This window comes from Pseudonaja textilis, chromosome 3, assembly GCF_049901715.1.
Source record: "Pseudonaja textilis isolate UNSWEBS1 chromosome 3, rPseTex1.2, whole genome shotgun sequence".
NCBI classification, from domain to species: Eukaryota; Metazoa; Chordata; class Lepidosauria; order Squamata; family Elapidae; genus Pseudonaja; species Pseudonaja textilis.
The window spans coordinates 161,229,826-161,247,388 of record NC_141992.1 but is presented as its reverse complement, the minus strand read 5'-3'; the positions used below and the strand labels follow the sequence as shown (position 1 = coordinate 161,247,388).

General features: G+C 35.9%; 1 protein-coding gene across 1 annotated transcript; it reads left to right on the top strand.

The window, feature by feature from the left end:
- The first annotated feature begins 1,310 nt into the window (after positions 1 to 1,310).
- Positions 1,311 to 17,109, top strand: OPRK1 (opioid receptor kappa 1). The gene is made up of 3 exons (XM_026699134.2): positions 1,311 to 1,582; positions 9,768 to 10,120; positions 14,820 to 17,109. The coding sequence occupies exons 1-3, from the start codon at positions 1,320 to 1,322 to the stop codon at positions 15,350 to 15,352; spliced, it is 1,149 nt and encodes a 382-aa protein (XP_026554919.1). The 5' UTR covers positions 1,311 to 1,319; the 3' UTR covers positions 15,353 to 17,109.
- The last annotated feature ends 454 nt before the right edge of the window (positions 17,110 to 17,563 follow it).

Here is a 17,563-nt window from a genome sequence, read left to right as displayed (position 1 = left end):
ATGTACAGATATGAATATTAATTTGTCTCATCCATTCTAAGATATTTGGGGTGATATTTTATCTTCTTTTCTTAATATGGATTGAACAAAGGTATGTGTATGTGTGCATGTGTTGTGAAATGCCAACAAATTAGGGAGCAGTCTTGAATGCTTAAACGTGTCGTGAGCAATCAGATATGCTTTATATGAGGTGGCTGTTTATCTTTGCTTCTCACAGCCTTAACCCTAAGCTAATTAACTGGCAGGGGGAGAGGGATTCAATTGTTTGAAAATTTAAAGCACTGGGAAACGATTAAGGAGCAAGAAAGCAACGTGGAGGGTGGGGGAAAAATAATCTTCCAGGAGCTGTAAGATTGGCTGTCTCACCCTTTGTTGAATACTTTGTCTGCCTTTTGGTGTTTAGGAAGTAGTCATGTGAGCGTGTTAGAGAATGTATGCAAGGACTGCTAGAATACGGAGCTTGCAGAGTGCCAGGGGAAACAGGGAAGAGTATTAGAGATGCTTTAGTGGAAAGGGAAAGTGCAGCCTGCTGCAGTTACAGCTCCTGCAGCTTTGGAGTGAAAGCTTGCAATCCAGCTTGATAGCCCTTCTGTTCTGCATCCCCAGAAGTGCAAACCTTTCATGGTGCGATAATATTCCGATGCCAAGAGTGCAGAAGAATAGGGAAAGGAGGCTTTTCAACTTATGAGAATATCTGCTGGGAGACCCTGGTAGTTTTCCTGCACTTAAGGTAATGCTGCAACTTATTCTATTTCTCTACCTTTTTAATTTTTCAAGAGGACAGAGTCCCTTCTTCTTTGATAAGAAAAGCTCAGCCTTTTCATCTTCAAGAACTTATCAAGCTTTTGGAACTATCTCATATTTTAAAAGTCCCCAAAAGTATTAGACCATTTTATGTTGTTATTGTTTGGCCTCTTGACCCAGCATCTAGCAGAGCTGGGATTAATCCTATTTTGTCCCAATAATTTCCAGTAGATTAGATTAAAAAAAAATACTTTTGATTTGGCAACTAAGCAATTGTTTTATTGAATACTGATATTCATGAGATGATGATGATTACTATTACTACTTTAATGCCTCCTATCGCACTAAAGATGCCAGGACTGCAGGAATGTAATTTTAGTGGGGTTTTTTTAGGGGTGGTGGTGGTCTTTCTCTTCTCTTCTCTTCTCTTCTCTTCTCTTCTCTTCTCTTCTCTTCTCTTCTCTTCTCTTCTCTTCTCTTCTCTTCTCTTCTCTTCTCTTTCCAGGCATTTATCTATTCCTTTCCCTCTCTTTCTGTCATATCTTTTCCAATAGGGCTGGAAGGAGAATTCCCCCATGGAATCCCCAGTGTACATATTTCGTGAAGAGCTGGGTCCTACCTGCCCCCCAGGTTTTTGCCCCTTTCCAAGCAGGACCAGCCACAGCTGGCTTGCAGACTGGGAAGAATATGGCAACAGCAGCAATGGTGGATATGAGGACTTACAGCAGAATCAGACTAATATCTCCCCAGCTATTCCTATCATCATCACAGCAGTCTACTCTATGGTCTTTGTGGTAGGCCTGGTGGGCAACTCCCTGGTTATGTTTGTCATCATAAGGTAAGTAGTATGAAAAGCAATTATGTAAGCCTAACTCATGAGAAGGAGACATTCTTATTACATTCTTATTCTGGATACCCAAGGGAAGTAGGAATGGCCATTAATAATACCTGGAAAGGACACCTTCATTGAATTCCCAGACTGTTATAAAACTGGGAAGTTGAAAGACATTCCATAAAATGATACCGGCAAGTCACTTTTGTGCTGTTGATATGAAACCACAGGGATCTATTTAGTTAGCGAGAGTTGAGCTTTGCTATAAAAGATGTAATCTCTGTTTTGGATTAGTGTAGTAAACCAACTAAGGGGAAATTGCCTAAATGTATTTAGTATCGGATCTGCTTTCATTTGGAATATAGAGAAAAATATGAAATGGAAAAGTGATGATAATTTTTAAATGATCAGCCTGGACGGTGTAACAGTTGAAAAGCACTGCAGAAATATGTGGCTAGAGCTCCCCCCAGGGATAAAAATGTCATTTATATTATTACTAATTTTATATGAAATGAAATAATGTTAATTATTCTATTTATCATTCATCTTTCTAATGATCTCCTTAGCTTTCAAATAATCTTCTTTTTATTCTATATACTTTTTAAAACAAAACATGACATAATGAAATTCACCTAAAATGCTACATCTGTGCAAGAAAACACCCCCTAACCTCACTCATTTCCTTATATATGTGAACAAATTTATAAGCATGAAGTTATTCAGCTAAAGAGAGGTTCTATCTCCAGACCTTCCTAATCTCAATATACATTTTTGATGCTTAGAAATTTATCAGTGATCTACCTTAAGGATTTGTGGTTTATCTGGAGGGAGGGGGAGAATTGGGCATGGTAACGGAGCTATATTTCTAATCACTTGCTTCAAAATGCATTGAATTTTGAGATGGCATTTTTTCATATAGATTTACTGAAGTTATATAAAGTGGTCTGGCTCTTTTGGAGCAAAAATAGCCTACAACAGTGTTTCTCAATCATGGTGACGTTTAAGATAGGTGTGGTGGACTTTGATTCCACAAGCTGGGGAGCTGGGGAAACTGTGAGTTGAAATCCACCTTCCTTAAAATTGCCTAGGCTCAGAAATATTGGCCTAGAAGTTATTAAAATAAATTCAAGAATGGAACATGGAAAGTGTAGTAAGCATCCAGTTGTCTGGCTGTTCTATGCTAGTCCTGGAGTCTGGAGAGAGTCCTGTGGAGTTTAGCTTAACAGAATTATCTGGTCACTGGGAATGGACTGGATTTTAATCAGGATTTTGTACCCATGTTTCAGGTTTGAGTCAGTTTCTAGATTTAATGAAATCATTATACGTAATTTTGCTTCATAAAAGAATCAGTGTGGATATACTTCTGTTCCAATGTGCGTGGTGGAAAAATGGTGGTGATAAAACATTGCAGTTAGTAAACTGAACAAAACCTGAGATTACACCCCTTTCAAATCTTTAAACCGGTTTCTGCAGTTTTTATTTAATTTAAGCATTAGCGTTCAAGGCATTTCCTAAGTCCAACAGTAATCTCAAAGCTCGTTTTTCTAAAAGTGCTAGCAATCATATGGAATGACATAGGAGAAATCTTGCCAATAAGTAAGAAACTATATTTTCTACCTTAAAGTCATCTTTAAGTTGAAGCTGATTCTGGTGCTTAAATCAATACACTGACATTGCTTTCTTGGCAAAAAGGATTAACAATTTCCTTCTTTTGAGATGCTTCTTAGTCTAATTTATGGTCTAGCTTCATTTTGTATTTTTAATACTTTCTCTTCCTGCATTTGCACACAATCTATTACTTGTGATAAATTTATAGCATACTTACTACTTTGATTAAAAACTTTAGTCTCATCTATCATGGGGTATTCAAGTTCTGCAGCTCATTCTCAGCTTGAAATCCAATAAAAAGTGTTGATAAATTAGAAATAAGGGACATGGTGAAAATATTTAAGAATAACATTAAACAGAGAACTGTTCATTTTCTAACAGAGATCATTCCAGAGAAATGCCCATATAAGAATCCTATTGTTAGGGGGGTGTCAGATCTATTTTTCCGTCACTTCTGATGTAACAAAGTTGTAATGAAAGAGGAGGAGATACAAACATAGAATTCAAGATCTCACTCTGATTTGGGGATAGGAAAGTGCTGACATGAAATTGCAATTGACTGAACTCTTAATTCTTCAGTTTTTTGAACTGACATCCATTGTTAACCTGTAATCAGTGTCTCACTTCCTTCAGGAAAGCTTATGATTTTGTTTTGCTTTGAATTCTGCTTCTTAATCATTTAGCAAACCTTCAATCTCAGAATTATCACCCCCCAAACTGGCAATTATTTTCTGAAATAACGTAGCATTGTACAGATGCATGTACTAGATACAAACTTTAATCAACAAGCCACTCTACCTTTTACTGAGAATCTAATCTTTGTTGGTGACTTGCAATCACTTTATTTCTTAAAGATCAACATTTCCAAATTCCACAGATTCCACAATTCCTTACCTCACATTTGGCTATATTGACTCAGGAATATGAGACTTGAAATTCAGGACTCCAGATTCAAGCTATTTTCAACAAACACAGCATTTGGGAGTTTTCCTTTTATCATTAGAACTTCAATAGAGTACAACATTCTACTACAAATCTGTGTTTCATTCTTTCCCAAAAATTTCTTTTGATTCCATGAGGCTCTAAAGCCATGCTAAATTAATAGCATTTAGAATAGAATAGAATACTTTATTGGCCAAGTGTGATTGGATACAGAAGGAATTTGTCTTGTAAATACTCTCAGTATACATAAAAGAAAAGATACATACATCAGGAGTATGACACTTAATGATAGTCATAGAATACAATAAGCAATCAATCATACTTGGAAACAGTCAATATAAATCGTAAGTATACAAGCGACAACGTTACAGTCATACAATCACAAGTGGGAGGGGATGGGTGATAAGGAGTGATGACAAGATTTAGCAGTAATAGTAGTGCAGACTTTGTAATAGTGGAACAGAGTTGAGGGAATTATTTGTTTGGCAGTGAAAAAACTGTTCTTATGTAAAGTTGTTCTAATGTGCAATGCTCTATAGTGTCGTTTTGAGAGAAGGCGTTGAAACAGTTTATGTCCAGGATGTGAGGGCTCTGTAAATATTTTCAAGCCCTCTTTTTGACTCGTGTAGTATACAGGTCCTCAACTGAAGACAGGTGGGTAGTAATTGTTTTTTCTGTAGTCTGTAGTTATATACTCTCTGAAGTCTGTGTCTGTCCTGTTGGGTTGCAGAACCAAACCAGACAGTTATAGAGGTGCAGATGATAGACTCAATCATTCCTCTGTAGAACTGGATCAGCAGCTCCTTGGGCATTTTGAGCTTCCTGAGTTGGCACAGAAAGAACATTCTTTGTTGTGATTTTTTGATGATGTTTTTGATGTTAGGTGTCCATTTTAGGTCATGTGATATAGTAGAACCTAGAAATTTGAAGGTCTCTACTGTTGATACGGTGTTGTCTAGTATTGTAAGAAGTGGTAGTATCTGCAGCTGCATTTGCTCCTTTCTTTTTTCCAACAATTACAGATGCTTTTAAGAAGTTACCATGGTTCCATTTTAATTAACTGAAACACAGTCTGGCTTCATGGGCAAGCTAGGGAATTTATATATGCTGTCAAATGTGAGATACAGTGTCCAGTGTGTGGAATTCTACTGAGCTGTAATAGTTCCACACTGCTTAGTATTTCCTAAGTACAAATACTTAGGAAATCTCTAGTCCAAATGTTTTCTCAGCCATGAGAGGGTGAGCTAATTCCCAGCCACCTCTCTCCTACAATATGGGGATAATGTGCATTATAGTTAAACACATAAAATCATTTAACACATATTTTTGATATCTTCTCTGACAAATTAAATAGATGCAATGGAAAAAGGGGGCAACTATGTTTAAATAAAGGCTAGAGATTTATGACAGGTCAAGTTGAAAATAGTTCAATTAAGTGATGCTTGACATCCCTCCCTCCCAAATTTTGCAATCTGCAGATAGCAAGAAAAATCAAAATCTCACAGAAGTCAAAGCAAGCTGTCTGGTGGCTCCCAGTGATGTTGTGCCTAGCTTCTGTCCCTGTGTGCCTGGCTCTCTTTCTCACAAAAGGCAGCAGCATCTGGTAGCTGCTGAAAGAAAGCTGGCTTCTCTTGCTCTTGCTGTGACAATGCACTTCATGAGCTTAACTAATCTTTCTAACAAAGGTGGAATTGGAAAAGGCATATGCAAACTGCAATGAAATAGAAGAGCAGGTAGACTTGAGAAATGGGAACAATGCTCAGAGTTGGGCATCGGGAATTCTTTCTAGTGTAACTAGAGACACCTAGCATTGGGCTTGCATTATTTCAGAATATTGTTTATCCAGCCAACTGCTTTCCATACCACAAAACTTCTCATAAGTGAAAAGTTCAGGATACAATGAAGAGAATCAAGCTACAGTCAGTCTACAATTACACAGTGCTTCAGACAGCTGGGCAACTAGAGCATTTCCACAAACATCTATCAATTTGGTTTATGGCTTAATATTTATAACTCTGCTTCTTTGGTTATGGCTGGTCCTCCTCTTCCTCCTCCTCTTCCTCCTACCGTTTTCCTTTCTATTTCCTTTTTTTCCCCCTTCTCCATCTTTAAATATATTATATATTTAATCATTATTAATGGAGCAGAACACAATTGGGCATTTGAAATATGGAAGACCAAAACATTGGGAAGAAAATTTTCCACATTTCTTTGTAGGGAAGAGAAATTCTTAAAAAAATTCACAACATTTTACCTCTTTGAGATTAAAAAAAAAAAAGCTGATAAGTGTTCGTCCAAGAGTCACTGGATACGCAGGATGCAACAATTATTGAAAGAGCTAATACTTCAAAATTACGAGAATGGAGCTTGCAGATAGGCTACTGGGAAGTGAATGTAATTACATTACATATATCCTCATATTCAGTCTTGTAGAACTGAACCTGGCTTGCTTGTCAATTGTTTATAAAAGTTTAATGAATCTAGAATTATATCAAGGGAATCCAAGGAAAAGGGCTAAAAGTAAGAAATGTTGCAAAATGGGATTTGTTGGTGCTGGTGTTGTAGAAAATATAATGGAAGAGCTTCATGACTAATTTTGAAATCACATCTAAATAAATGAGCTATGATGTACATGGTTGACAACTGTGAGGCTCATCCTTATACAGCTGCTGAGAAGGAATGAAGTAATTTTTTTCCAGAAAATAGGTAGGAGAAACATAAGAAAGACAGGTAATGATGTTGAGGGAAAAAATTAAATACATTTTCAGTTCTATTGCTATTGGATTAATATCTATACCAGGAGTGGGAAATCTATGCTCCCCCCCATTGTTGAATTACAATTAGTAGCCCTTTTCACCATTAGCTATACTAGTTGGAGTTGATGTTCAAGAAGACCTTAATGTTCCCATCCATCTTCTACAGGAAGGCTGAAGGTTGGTGGTGCCTAGCTCTGGGTATTTTTCTAATGCATTTTTGATTATGGCAATCATACTCATAAGGGAGGAAGCCATTGCTATTTTAACATTCTTTTCTTAGCAGAGACTTCATTGGAAATGACATTTCCAGCTTATTTAAATTTGAAGAAAATGACTCAAATTTCAAGTTGTAATGGACAAGGCACTGCAGCATTATGGACCTGCTGCCTCAATGCTTTGGTCAATGTAATAATGGTACCAATGGCAGCGTGACTCATTCAGCAGATTTGTATTTCCCTTGTTTCTTAGTCCCAGCTGAACCAGGTTGTTTTTTAAACTGGAAGAACAGCTGGGTATCATCAGGCTTGGTTATTTTCCCCCTCAAATTATCTTATATGCTTTCAGTAATGTGCATAATTTTCTAGGTTTTACCTGACAAAACTTTCAGGTTTTATGTTGGCAAAAACCAACTTCTGATGAGATTTTAGAGAAGAAGAGAAATGATTTTATATTCATAATCATACATTCAGTTTAGAAGCTCAATATTATATTAGAAAATGCAGAGGATAAGACCCACTCCCCACTTTGCTTTAAATACCTTAATACAAATGAGAGCGCACTAAAAGTAGTAGTGGGATTCAAAAACTTTTACTACCGGTTCTGTAGGCGTTGCTTGGTGGGCATGGCAGGGGAAGGATACTGAAAATCTCCATTCCCTCCCCACTCCACTAACCCAATTCCCAGCCCCATTCTCCTGTGCAAAAGAAGACCCAGCTGATCAGCTGGGACTTGGGAGGCAGAGAAATGATGGGGGTGGGCCAGTCAAAAGTGGTATTTGCTGGTTCTCCAAACTACTCAAAATTTCTGCTACCGGTTCTCCAGAACTGGTCAGAACCTGCTGAATACCATCTCTGACTAAAAATAAGAGGGATACTTTCTTATCTCATCTCAAATGTATTTATAAGACAGAGGAACTGAACACATGTCATCCAGTAATTAAACTTTCATTGAAATCTGTTTTGTCCTAGATTTAGAAAAGTGTGGCAAGGCCTGCATGATTCTCCATGTAATATTGGAATGTCTTGAAATCCTTCAAAATCAGAATCAGGTGGTACCTGGATCCTTTGATCTTTCTTAAAGGCCATGAGATTCAGATCCATTGCTATTTTAATTTTAGTATAATGGAAGCAAGCTTCTATAGTAGACATGAAAAGGAGGTTGAGTTCAGTTATGGAATCTGAAGATTTTTGCATAAAAGCAGACAGCTCTGTTTGGCCTCCTGTAATACATTATCAATTGTATATGCCAATCCATGAGAAGCAGTTTTACAGACCTATTATTTCTGTCTTTTTCACTAATGCAAATGAAAATATTATTTTAAAAAGAAGAGAAAGATACTATGAACAAGAAAACTATTAGATTGGAATAGCATGGTGCTTCATAGGGATTATTCAATAATTCAAAGGAATTATTGTAAGAAGTACTATGTACAATCATAGTACTATGCTACTGACTGAATATTCTAAATATTAGGGGGAAAAAACCCCATGATCTTTTCTCTCTCTCTCATTCCCAGGGTAGTTACCACCTTGGGATTTCTAAATGTTATGGAAGTAATGTAATAATATGAGCAGCATTACTCTGTTATTAGGCCCACTTAGCAGTTGATAAAACAGTCTTGACTAATGCCTATGGAGTTAAATATTGATTATATTATGATAACTGCATTTTGCTTTGTTTTAAAGAAAACAAATACTACATTTTACTTGTTCTCAACAGAGGATGTTGTATTTTCATTTGCTACAAATAAATTTTGTTGTTTTATGGTAGCCTAATTTGCATACTCTAATTAAACCGCTCATTAATTCACTTCTGTTTGTGGCAAGTAAAACTTAATTGTTAACAGGGCATTGCAACATTAAATCAATTAAATCTTGGAGTAAAATATTCAGTTATTGATATTGAAGGTTGAGGTAACCACCATCTTTGTTGCCTTGTTTTTTCTCTAGAAATATTCTCTCAAACTTCATGACCCAACAAAGCAGAAATCATGCAGAAAGCTAAATGATTGTCCTATTTACAATCCACTTTTTTCAAAAGTATTCAACTTTATGGAGTTCACGTCAATCAAGATATTTTGTGTGGCAAAGTAATGTAAAGTAGATTCAAACAATATAACCATAGCATCCTTTGGAGGACAAAAGTATTTTACCTTTCTTCAAAGAAAATGAAGCAAAAATTACTTTCCTTATTTAAAACAAATGTTTTTAATAACAATTTATTAATAATTGGTGTAATAACAGCATGTAATGGAGCCGAATCGTATCCTATTATATTCATTCATCAAAACAGTGATTTGTGTTGATTTATATCTATCCCCAGTTACCTCTAAGTCTGGAGGTAACTTCTATATGTTAGGTTTCAGCACTGACTCTATGACATCATCATGGTGAACAAGGGCAGCTGCACCACTATATGGAAAAGCAGACCATATGTAAATGAAGGCATGTGCTTTGTTCCCAGAGATCCCCATGTGTTTTTATTTTTGCTAAAATATTCCCCCATCAGACCCTCAAAGTAATAAACAAAAGTATTACCTTGAGGTAAGCAGTTTGGAGTATACTGTATGTGTGCGTGTGTGCATTCTATGCAAAATAGTGATGTTTTGTAATAGTCTCTGTATTAAATTTATGGAGAAATATTTAAAAGTGCTTCTTCTGTTTTAGGTACACAAAGATGAAGACCGCAACAAACATTTATATTTTTAATTTGGCTCTGGCAGACGCTCTTGTCACCACAACTATGCCTTTTCAAAGTACTGAGTATTTAATGAACACTTGGCCCTTTGGGGATGTGCTATGTAAAATAGTCATTTCAATTGATTACTATAACATGTTTACGAGCATATTTACCCTGACCATGATGAGTGTAGATCGCTACATTGCTGTGTGTCACCCAGTGAAGGCCCTGGACTTTCGTACTCCTTTGAAGGCCAAGATCATTAATATATGCATCTGGGTCTTATCTTCATCTGTAGGCATCTCAGCCATAGTTCTTGGAGGTACCAAGGTCAGGGAAGGTGAGTACAAATGCCAATTTTATATGTAGATTGTAAAACATTTGGGTATATTTTATTGTGGATTCTTAAGTCAGTTCTGTGTGTTTTTCTAATTTACTCAGAATTAGCAAAAATAATTCTATTTCTGAGAATCTCTCCTTTGAAGTCAGCCCTGTAAGCCAGGAAATCGATTCCAGTAGAACACTCTTTATTGTTATAGGATAGAATAACAAAATCTTGAAAGCCTGCCACAATTTCCTTCTGTCCTCTCTTATGCAGTGCAGAATCAAGGCAGAATTATTTAAATTCTCCTTCTATCTTTTCTACTTTCCCATGGACTAAATTTTATTTAGTCTCTTTTGTCTGTTAAGAGATCTTACATTTCTTTATTAACATTATCTTTACCTCCTTCTAACATTAAAAAAGAAAGCTTCCCTAGAGGTCATAGCTTCAGAGAATTTTATTTTATTTTATATTTTATATAATTTATTTTTTACTATTTTATTATTATTTTATTTTTAAAACATTTGTAGAATCACCCATCTTTCAACCAACTCTGGGCATCTCCCAACCAAATGATTTAACTATCTATTACAAACATATGAAAAGAACAAGGGCTCAGATTTTTACACTACTCAATACAATTCTGGTTAATAATACTGTTCAAAAATTTTAGGCTGGATTATAAATGAGAAGAACATCATGGCAAATCATAACATGGTTTCTCCTGATTTGACTTAGTATGCTGTAATTTATTCAATGAACTGTAGATAAGCAATCCATGACTTAGTCTAGAGCTGTGATGGTGAACCTATGCCATGCATTCCGGAAGTGGCACACAGAGTCATTTCTCCGGGCATGTTAGCCATTGCCCACTGTTCTTCCAAGTTCCAGCAATGCATGCACACCATGCATTCTATTTCTGAGAATCCCTCCTTTGAAGTCAGCCCTGTAAGCCAGGAAATCAATTCCAGTAGAACACTCTTTATTATTATAGGATATAATAACAAAATCTTGAAAGCCTGCCACAATTTCCTTCTGTCCTCTCTTATGCAATGCAGAATCAAGGCAGAATTATTTAAACTCTCCTATCTTTTCTACTTTCCCATGGACTAAATTTTATTTACAGTCTCTCACCAGCTGGCTTGTCTTTGCATGCATTGTCCGGCCCACATATGTGTGCCGGACAGCTGGTTTTCATGCATGTGGGAGCACTGGAAACTGAAATATCAGCTCCCCAGAGCGCATGCGTGCACTTGTCAGCTGGTCTTCATATGTGAGGTAGCGCCGGAAACCAGAATAGCAGATGCCCAGAGTCAGCCAGTCTTCGTGTGTGCATGCATGTTAGAAACTGGAAGACTGGGTGGCCAGTGTGCATGTGTGCACCGGGAAATTAAACTTCCAGTTTCCAGCATTCCTGCATGTGTGCGTCAGGAAGCTGCTCTTCCAGTTTCCGGCACTCCTGTTTTGGCACTCAGTGCCAAAAAGGTTAGCCACCACTGGTTTAGTGCTACCAGGTCTGGATTGCAAAAATCTGGACAAACATCAGATGGCAAGGAAAGAATTTCAGAATCTTTTTTTTTCAGAATCCTTTTTTCTTCCTGCCATGTACTCAGAGTTTGTTCTGTTTATTTCTGAATGTCTAGTGATCATCCAGATTTTTGAAGTTTAAGAATTAAATTAATTTTTTAAAAATGAAATAATTCATTCACCAGGAAAATAATTTCAGCTGGAAGTACTGAACTGACTTATTATGCTTTTCAGAACCCCTCTGTTGACTTTCACATAGTCTCCAAATCAAAATTTAGCATAAATAGCTATAGTATTATATACCGCTTTACAGTGCTTTACAGCCCTCTCTAAATAGTTTACAGAGTCAGCCAGCCTATTTCCCCCAACAATCTGGGTCCTTATTTTACTGACCTTGGAAGGATGGAAGGCTGAGTCACCCTTGAGCCAGTCAGGATTGAACTGCTAGCAGTTGACAGAGTTAGCCTGCAATACTGCATTCTAACCACTATGGCTCTAAAGAAAAGCTATTTATCTAGCGGTTATAGTTAGCATTTACCTTTCTCAAAACTAGTACATGATATGACAGCGAACTATGGAGGCAAAATGTTTTGAATTGCCCTGTTTCCAGCAAAAATAATTGTTTCAAAGCAATTCTAACTTTTTTGGGGGGATGATGTATCGTATTTGAAACAAGTTGGTTTTAAGTTCAAATGGGCCCTCTGAAATAAACAGGGCTATTTCAAGAACAAAATATTTTGAATTTCAGATGTTTTTCCCACACTCCTATAACTACATTCCAAGCAACAATATCTTTAAATACATTTTCCATAGTTCCTGAAAAGAAGAATATGTGATTTAGCATACACCAAGGATAAGAATATATTAGATCACACTATATTAATTTCTATAGTCCATGCTTCATTAATCTCAAAGTGAATATGTATGCTGGAATAATATCAATAGGTATTTTTAAAGTTAAACTTCATTATAATTATTTTTAAAATATTTGTATTATTATATATTTTATTTTGTACTAGTTTCCTAAAAATTTTAATATTGATAATAAAATAATAATGAAATCATTTTGTATGTTCACTTGTGAGCCACAAACTGGCTGTTCTTACAGTAAGCCACATCATGCTACTTTAGGTATACAGTAAGTATATGCATAAAAATAAATTTTGATTTGAATATACTAGTATGGAAGAAAGTTACATGTCTACATGTAAACAAATATTCCCTGTGGCAAACAATTACTTTTAGATTGCTCTGTGAGAGTGTCCAAAGTGTTATCCTGGATATCTGAAAGTGGTAAGGAAATATACACATAGTGGAGAAATTATGTACATTATGCAGTTTATATCCACTGGATTAAAGGTATATTATTTTAAAAACTGCGTTCCAAGCACTGGCATACCAATTTAGTTAAATCACAGGCTAAAGGAGAGAAGGGAGTAAAGAGGCATTTCAGCACAGAGTTGCTCCACGGAAGCAAATAACACATGCCAGGTTAGTGAAGCTGTTCTCTACTGGTTCCCAAGAAAATACATTCAGTATGGTAAGACACTTGTAAAAAAGGTGATCCACAATAAAGAAACTGCTTTGGCTTTTTTGTGGAGTTGTTCTGGTTCCTTGAGCCTGACACCAATTGAAAACCTAAATTAAACTAAAAAAATGAGTAAAATAAAATTAAACTAAACCACAGTTGATGTGCTGATGTCCTAGGTGTCCGATTTTTTTCCCTTTTCTGAGATGTTTTCTTAAATATTATAATCATACCCATGATTTTGAGACCAACAAGCTTCAAGCTGCACAACTGTCTAGATCAGGGGTGTCACACTGGCAGCCCATGAGCCAGATGCATCATGCACAGACCACTTCTACCCCAGTTCCATGAAGGGGAAAAATATCACGACATATCATGTGACAGCAACATGATGCCACAAGTTTGACACCTGTGGTCTCGATGGATCCAGTTACTAATTTCTGTGCACCAAACCTGTGATTTTCTTGGTAAAAGGCACTTTTAAGAAAACAAATGAGTAAAACCCATTTTTCTTTTTATTCAGTTGAGTGAGCTGATGCATTATAATAGCAAATATAATATTTTTTTCTCCTGCAGACATTTCTCAATTTCTCAGCTGCACTTGCCCACTTACATAACTCTTTAAAAGCTATGGCTTACCCTTCTAACCACTTCAGTTCATTATTGCAGTAGGATTGCCTGAAATTAATACATTTTTGAAATACATTTGCAAAGTTCATCCATGAACATCTGCATAAGTATCAATACTCTAGTGAGTGTTTTAGTAAGTAGCAAATCTATTATGGAGATTGTAGGTTTGTACTTAGAAAGGACATATGTAATTAGCAATGATTCTGTAAACTTTGTTTCAATAATGCAATAGACTATACAAAACCCTAACTTATATTCATCCTGGTTCCTTAAGTTTTTGTTTGAGTGAAAGAGCCCCTGTACATTCAAGTAGTCCTTGTCTTAAAGATATTTGTTTAGCAACTATTTCAAATTACAACAGCACAGGAAAAAGTGACTTGTGAATATCCCTTGCATTTATACCTGTCACAACAGCCCCATGGTCATGTGATCGAAATTTAGGTACTTGGCAGGCAGCAAAAGGCTTCTAACAAGCAAAGTCAATGGGCTAAGCCAGATTCACTTAATGACCATGCCAATCACTTAGCAATTATAGTGATTTGCTTGACAACAATGGCAAAAAAGTTCGTAAAATTGAGGATGAGTCACTTAACAACTACCTTGCCTGCTAATGGAAATTCTGGTGCCATTTGTGGCTGTAGGTTGAAGACTACCTGTAAGTATATCCTCTGCATTTTACTGGGAGAAACTTGGTAAACATCTTGCAGATTTTATTAGAATTAATTTTGATTTGTAGGCCATAATGGAGGAGAGTTTCCATGTAAACTTCAATTTAATCAGTGGAACCCATATCCAGGGTATATTAAAATATTCCTGTTAACATTTCACCTCTGATTTGCAAGAATGACTGTCAATACACAGGCAATAAAACAGAAAAGCAAACTTTATGAATCTTGCCTACAGAGCTTGATTTTAGCCTCCAAAAGTGATATGACTTTGAATCATTGTAAATTCTATGCTATTTGTTTTTTCCTGAAATGCTTAATTTAACATATTCATTTGTTTTCTTCTTATGTGTCCCTTTATGTGCAGATACCGGAAGCACTGAGTGTTCTCTTCAGTTTCCAGATGATGACTATGTCTGGTGGGACATCTTTATGAAAATCTGTGTATTTGTCTTTGCCTTTATTATCCCAGTCCTAATTATTATAGTTTGTTACACTCTGATGATCCTGCGCTTGAAAAGTGTTCGGCTCCTGTCTGGATCACGAGAAAAAGATCGAAACCTCCGCCGTATCACCAGATTGGTTCTTGTTGTAGTTGCAGTTTTCATTATCTGTTGGACTCCCATCCACATTTTTGTGTTAGTTGAGGCTCTTGGAGATGTTTCACATAGCACTGCAGCCATTTCTAGCTACTATTTCTGTATTGCATTGGGCTATACCAACAGCAGTCTAAATCCCATTCTTTATGCTTTTTTGGATGAAAACTTCAAGCGCTGTTTCAAAGATTTCTGCTTTCCTTTTAAGATGAAGGCAGACAGGCAAAATACTGGCAGAGTTAGAAACACAATTCGTAATCCTGCTCATGCCAGGCACATTGATGGTACAAACAAGCCAGCATGACTAGTTGTGGAAATGTCATCATATTGTCCTCCTGGAAGAGAAGAATCCAATGATCTTGGATTAACACAAATAACTACAGCAGTGTGAAACGGACAGTAAAAGGGCCATTTGATCTTATTTACAAAGCCCCAGTTTCAACTAAAATATAGCCACCAAGATGTCCTTCACCTATGTTCACTGATGATAAATTCTGTTTCAACAGAACTTTGTATATAGCAAAATAGTCATCTGTGGAAGAAGAGAGAACTAGTTTCTTCTCCATTTTTGACCTTTTATGTATGTTTTATGTGGATGTTTTAATGATTGTCGAAATTTTTGTTAGGAGTAATGTGATTTCAGCAGATCACTAGTTTTATTGTACTTGTCAGAATAGCAACTCAGCATTTCCTTTTATTGATTATATTGACTGAGTATACATTTTCAGCTATTTATATGGCCATGAATAATACAAAAAATATGTGGCATCTAGCCTTCTATTTCAATGGTTTGGAAATTTCTTCTGAACGGATTCACACGGTACTGTAATGATTGATATGATGATAATATGTCATGTGATCAATGGAAGCATTTTAATTATGGATTTATTTTCAGTGAATAGCTTTTTAACTGGAGGGAACATCATATATGATGATCAAGGCTATATGAACGTTATTTATTTAAGGAATTTGTATTGTACTTTTGGGTGCCCTAATATTAATGGGCTATAGCTTAGTGAAAAAAATTGGTATTCATTCTCCAGATGATATAATGAAGTGTGAAGTAGTTAAAGACTTTATTAAACCTGATGCAACCAAGCTGACCCAAACAAAACTCACTGAATGGTACAATCCTAGGTGTCTATTCCAGAATGTGCATATATTGATCCAAAACTGTTAACATATAAAAAATAGGGATCAAATATTAATAAACATATCTAATGCAATTATGATATGCAGTCAAATCATAGAAATAGAAGATCAAAGTTCCCATTAGTTTCTATCAAATTAATTCATCTCATTCACTAACAAAGTTTATAAGTGAGTGCAATTTTGTTAAGATGAACCATAGTGGAAATACTTTTATCAAAAAACAAACTAGGCTGTTTATTCTTTGTAATATAGATTGAAAAATTCTATTGAAATATAGATTGGATGCTCACATATGGCTTTTTTGAGGTGTGGACTTTTATCTTATTTTGGAACTCAAATATTTTTAGTCACCCCTATCAATCTAGTATTTTTCTTTTAATATGTCTAAAGACCAGAAGAAAGCTATGTGTAACCATGTACATATGCCTAGAGCTTTGTGAGTTGCATATGTTGTTGCTGTTGTTGTATTCACTTTCTCCAGATGTTTCTGGGTTTATATGGAAGTCTCTTCTCATTACGGCAAAAGAGACAACCACATTGTGGCATTGAACCTAATTATTTGAGGACCACCTATGCCTGATAGTTTCTGCCCATCCAGTAAGATCCAACAAATAATGCACTTGAGGTTCCCTCAATTAAGCAATGCCATAGCATGGTATCATGGAGACATGGCTTCTTGGTCTAACCCTTGTTCCCTCATTTTCATCCCAAAGATTGAATAGTTCCCACCAGAATGATGTTCTAGAAAGCATTGAAAAGGCTTTTCTCCCAGGCCTTGTGGTAGAATAGCTGGTGGACTTTTTAAGATTTTGTCTTGTTAAGTATGTTTTGTTTTTCCTGAATGTGATATATTTTTCTTTCTTTACTATTCTGGCTTTGTATAATGTAAATTGTCGAGAGTTGTTTTGAAGTGAGCATTCATTAAATATATGTCAATCTATCAATCAAATCGGGATATGATGATCTTGAGGTGTCATGGTGGAACAATTAGATTTTACAATTTTACAGATTGGAACTTGGCAATATTTGGCTTCAGGATAATATATTCATTGCTCTTTCACATAGTTTTAATGTTTTGCATAGTAGCCCTTTCATAACAGTGCTGATCATGTCCTTTCAAAATTTGCTTGCCAACCTGTAATGAATTGAGATCCCTATTCTATCAAGAAGCTTCAACTAGAAATACTTGTTAAATATTAAAACAATAAAAAGCATGTGCCATTTTTTAAAGCGTTCAATATAATCTTTACTATATAGGTCAACTGTTGAGGATAAGGAAAGATAATTTACTTTTTCTCACAGTTATGATCCTCTTGAAAATAGGTTTTCTCCTTGAAAATATTATTTAAATGTTTAAAATGTG